At 36.9% G+C, this 5,398-nt stretch overlaps 1 protein-coding gene across 1 annotated transcript in view; it reads left to right on the forward strand.

Annotated features, from left to right (window-relative positions):
- LOC111400709 (SNF1-related protein kinase regulatory subunit beta-2-like) overlaps window positions 1–4,970 on the forward strand; it is a 15,031-nt gene extending 10,061 nt beyond the window's left edge. The window contains exons 3-7 of the mRNA XM_023028100.1: window positions 1,480–1,652; window positions 1,733–1,819; window positions 1,890–1,912; window positions 3,392–3,561; window positions 4,412–4,970. Of these exons, the coding sequence (XP_022883868.1) occupies window positions 1,480–1,652; window positions 1,733–1,819; window positions 1,890–1,912; window positions 3,392–3,561; window positions 4,412–4,744 (786 nt within the window). The 3' untranslated portion in view covers window positions 4,745–4,970. The remainder of the gene's footprint in view (window positions 1–1,479; window positions 1,653–1,732; window positions 1,820–1,889; window positions 1,913–3,391; window positions 3,562–4,411) is intronic.
- Window positions 4,971–5,398: the final 428 nt, after the last annotated feature.

The following is a 5,398-nucleotide window of genomic DNA, read 5'->3' on the forward strand; positions in this document are numbered from 1 at the left end:
TGAATTACACTATGGTTAGATTCAAATCGAAAGATATCTAATCCTTATGCATGAGTATCGTATAATTCGAATATGGAACATTGTTGTTTTTGAACAAGTTGGAGATTGTGATGGTTGTTCAAAACCATGCGACCGTCGCATGGTTAGTTAGAACCGAGGCCAAAAACTTGGTTCAAAGCTTCATGCTACCTTGAATTTCGACTTCTTTGTTTGAATTACACTATGGTTAGATTCAAATCGAAAGATATCTAATCCTTATGCATGAGTATCGTATAATTCGAAGATGGAACATTGTTGTTTTTGAATTAGTTGAGGATTGTGATGGTTGTTCAAAACCATGCGACCGTCGCATGGCTACCAACCGAGGCCAAATGGCCTCGATTCTAACTAACCATGCGACTGCATGGATTTACACCATGCGGTCACATGGTACAAGTTTAGTGACCGTTGGAGTCGATTTGGGTGGTTTTTTTTGCAGCTTTTCACTTAATTTTGGCACCACTTCGTGAAGCTATGTTGCATGGCTATAAATAGGTGGTTTTTGATCATCAAAATAGTATGAAAAAATACTTATAAATTACATGTTTATAAGATCAAACAAGAGAGAAGAAAGAAAAAAAAAACCATCTTCTTTCATATTCCTTTTCCATTGTGTTCTTGAATTCTTAGAGAATCAAACAAGTGCTTAGTGTTTGAATCTCTACAAGGCTTGATCAATACTTCAAACCTTTTTCCGGATGACCCTTTAAGCACCATAATCTTTTGTAGTGGGGGCAAAATTCGTTTGAGGACAACGATTTCATATCGTGTTTGAGCTTTCCTACATTTGTTATATATTCTTCATCTTCTAATTTTCTTTCAATCTACATTTGTAATTCGTTTTCTAACCCCTTGGTAGAGAAACTATTTCTAACATTTGCTAGATGGTCTGAAGTGGGCTATAGCTTTGATTTTGAATTCATGCTGGATCAAAGATAATGCTTTCTGCCAATGCCATTTTTTCTGATATTTTTCAGCGAAATCAATGGGCTTTTGTAGGACTTTAATGCTAAAGATCTCTTATAAATGGTAGATTATTTAGTGGGTCGAAAACCATAATTTAGAAGGTAAATTAAGTGGTTATCCTTCTTAAGTTTAATTATTGGACCCAAACATGAATATCGTGACAAAAGTTGTACACTGCTTAATCGTCGCTAGCATTTAATTTGGCGTAAAATTTTTAAAGGCTAGGTCGAATCAGAAACTTTGTCTTCGTATGCATTTTGCGGTAAGAGTTTCTTTCAAAACGGAACTTCTGACTTTTATACATCACCAACTTGGCATTTATCGCACCGCTACCAAAAATATTACCTCATGCACGTCACTAGTTTGTAACGTTGTTCCTATAAAAGTATTCAAGTCCGGGTGGTTATGTCTCTTTGCTTGCTTTAAGAGAGTAGTGCTAGAGTAGTGAATTTTCATTGCTCTTTTGTACTTCAGAACCCTTTTCAAAGAGCTGCAGAGATGAACATTGCCGGCCCTTCATGGATGAACACTACCTCAATGTATGAAGAAGAAATGCATGATGAGCCTGGAATTCCAACAATCATCACATGGACTCATGGTGGCAGGGAAGTTTATGTGGTGGGATCATGGGATAATTGGAGAAAAAGGCAAGAGTTATTGTTCTATCTTAACCATTCAATTTTTTGCTTCTGATATTAGCCTCACATATTATGAGGAAAACTTTCAGCTATGGTGGTTGGATCACGCTCTACATCGGCCTAACATTAGTTGCTATAGATATCCCAGTTGATCAAGAAATGAACATTATAGAAGGGTGAAGAAGGATTTACGTAGTCGAACTCGATTTAATGGGAGATTTTATATGCTGTAATCTTTTTCCTCAGGAAGCGCATGAGGAGTTGTGATTGTATTATACCCTAGGTCCAATCGACTTTGGACATAAATACTTTTATATATAATTAATGCAATTAAATGGCAGATCTATTATTTAATTAATAGACAATTAAATAAATAATAGAGTCCGTAGATTCAAATATTTGTAATTTATTAATCACAAGGAGTTGTGATTGTGAGATACAAATTACATCTGATTGAATCTTAAATCATCCGTGGTCGTAAGTAATAACGAGATACGGATATCGTTATTACGGATAGACCATCACGTGTGGCATTTCTTACTTGTGAAGTAAGTGGCTGATCTCACAAGTTAAAGTGTGGTGACACTTAAATGAACACGTGGATGTTTGTTATAGAACAAAACATTGGAGACCCGTCGAGAGATTCCACATGGATAACTATCTGAGTGTCGGTGGTTAATCTCTAACGTTCGGTAGTGAAATTGGTCCTTTGACTTGAGGTCGTCATGGTACCTTATATGAGGACAGTCATACTTTGGCGGTGTTGGATGTTGCTCTGAAAAGGGCCGCTAATACGACATCGTTCGGGTACGTCAAGAATCGTATGAAGGTTGTGATTGATCAATAAAGGATTCGTCACTCTTAGATAGTAGGAGATTATGATCTGCATTTCATTCAATTAAGTCAATGATGAAATCCTTGGCCAAGGTGTACTCATAAGTCGAAAAGGAGTTTTCGATTTATATTGACTTAATAGTAGAGTGAAAGATATGATCGATGATCGAGATTGACACAATTCCATATCTCGTAATTGATCGGATCATATTGACGAAGGGATTATAGTTTCACGGTAAACGAACGAATTTGGTTTTGTCATACCACGTGACATTTCCCGTCACATGTATTGCCCTGACACATTGCTAGATGTCAATCAGGGACGGCGAATGTGAATTGACGATAAATTAAAAGAGTGTTTTAATTTATCAATTTTGATTAGATCAAAATAATATTTCACGTCGTTAGGCATCGTGGTCGGGAACCTAATGGGTCACACACAAAAGAGAATTGGAAGATTGCAAATTGCCAATTGATTAATTTAACAATCGTTGGATAAATTAATTAATTGGATTTGTTATTTATATTTTCGAATTAATTAATTGGATTAATTAATTCACGGACCGGGTTTAATTAATTGGATTAATTAATTATTGGGCCGGACCGGGCCGAGCCTATTTGGGTTTATATAAATACATAACTAGGGTTTGAGGTCCATTAAGGTTTTCATTATTCTTGCTAGCACAAGAGAAAACCCTAGAGGCTGCAATCAAATTCTCTGTGTGGATCACCGTTGGAGGCTGGACAATTGGACAGCTGTGGTGGCGAATCAAAGTTGTGGAACGAAAAGAAAAGCTAAAGGATTGCAGATCTGGAAAAGGTACAATCCTATCACAATTCCTAACCAAACACAATGAGATCTATTGGATGAGAATCGAAATATATTTTAAATTCCGCTGTGCATGTATAAGTAGATTCCCAACAGCGCATGAGGCGAACAAGGGAGGAGTTCGTTGTTATGAGAAAAATTCCTGCAGGAGTTTATCAATACAGGTTCATTGTTGATAGACAGTGGAGGTATGCCCCTGACATCCCGTGGGAGCTGGATGGATCAGGCAATGCTTGCAACATTTTAGATGTGAAGGTACATATGATCTTCTCCTCTGAATTTTGTCCTCATCAGTATTGCTTATCTATGCACGAACTCGTCCATTTCTTTCTTTAATCTCCAGTAGCTTCGTTTACTTATTCTTTTCCATACAAGTTCGAAAGTAATAAGAAGTAGTAACCTTTATTTTTTATGGTCAAATTCATTGCCATCTATCTCTTCTTGGACAATTGCTCTCTGTATCCCTTGAATTTTTTTATCTTCTCTACTTCGACCTTCAGTCTGTATACAAATAATTTAACAAGTTGATTGAAGCATGAACTTCTTGCCTTTGATTGTGGTTCAATCCCAAAAACATTTTCTTTTTAACCGTATGGTAATGATTTTCATTTGCATTTTGGTGCAAGAATATGAAGGCAACCATTGCCACGTGTCTCTTTACTGGTAACTGAGCTAGAAGTCGAAGATACGAGACATTTCTAGAAATAAGGAGAATTTTACTCGAAAAAAGGCGAATTTGCCTACTTGTGCTAACATTCAAATTAAATGCTGTTGATTATTTTATCTTTGCCAATTGGGGAAAACCGCAGTTCCTAGTCAATTTAGCAACCATCCACGTGTTACTAAACCATTTACTTTTTTCACAATTTTTCATCAAGAGATTCTGATATTAACCAACTCAATATCTGCTTATTCGTTCTGTATTTCTTCTTGTTTTGGTCCTCGCACTGTTCTTGAATCTTATCAGAATTGGTAGATCAAACCCCCTTATGCATTTTCCCACATATCCCTGCTATATCTGTAATCCACTGAGTTACATTTTCTTCAAATTCTCCATGCATACGAATAATTAAGCTTGTTGGAGTTTCACTGATTTTTGCTGCAGGATTATGTCCCAGACGTCACCAAGAGCATTGCCAGTTTTGAATCGCCTGAATCCCCAGATTCCAGCTACAACAACTCGTACCCCGGCCCTGAGCACTATGAGAAGGATCCTCCAATGGTTCCTCCACATCTGGAGTATACTTTGCTCAACGCTCCATCGCCTCACATGGAGATTCCACCTCCTCTTTCAAAACCTCAACCCGGGGTGCTGGACCATCTATACATGCAGAACAATGCGAGCAACCCATCTGTCGTTGCACTCGGTTCGACTACTCGGTTCCATTCCAAATATGTGACAGTTGTTCTTTACAAATCAACACAGACACGGGGGTGAAAAGTGGAAGTGGACTCGTGTATCATCTTTTTTAGTGTAATTGGTATCGTAAAGGCATAAACAGTGTGTATGAGGCTAATTCCTTGTTTGGACATTGGAGAAAGGCCATATGTATACTTTTAAACCTGGCCTCTTAGCCCTTAGTTTTTGTGTTTTGTTTTTCCTGTCTCTCTCTCTCTCCACAGCTACCTCTAATCAAGATTTTCGCCCGCTGGTTGAGAAAGAACTCCTTACTTTTTATTTTCTTGATCTCTGGTCAAGGTTTAATTTTGACTTTCTTGACCTATATAGGAAAAAATAAAAGTATTTAATCGACCACTGGCAGATTCTCAAATGTGGTTGCAAGTATCCTGACTAGAGGTTTGAGAATCTTGAACTGGGATATGCAAGAAAGAGATTGGAAAACTATATGTGTATGGCTTCCTTTAAAGGCTTTTCATATTTTTATTTTATGGTATTGCTCGTAATTTTGTACAGTTCTCAGAAAATAAATTAGGAATTTTCTTAGATAACGAGATATATTTGAATATTTATTTGTTGAAAACTTTCTTCTTGAATATGGATTAGGAATTGAATTTCTTATTCCAGCACAATTTTTAATGTTATAAGTTGGTCGAATTTGGATGGTAGTACTAAACATTGGATGAATCTGAC

The sequence above is a fragment of the Olea europaea genome, chromosome 10, assembly GCF_002742605.1.
Source record: "Olea europaea var. sylvestris chromosome 10, O_europaea_v1, whole genome shotgun sequence".
Taxonomy (NCBI): Eukaryota; Viridiplantae; Streptophyta; class Magnoliopsida; order Lamiales; family Oleaceae; genus Olea; species Olea europaea.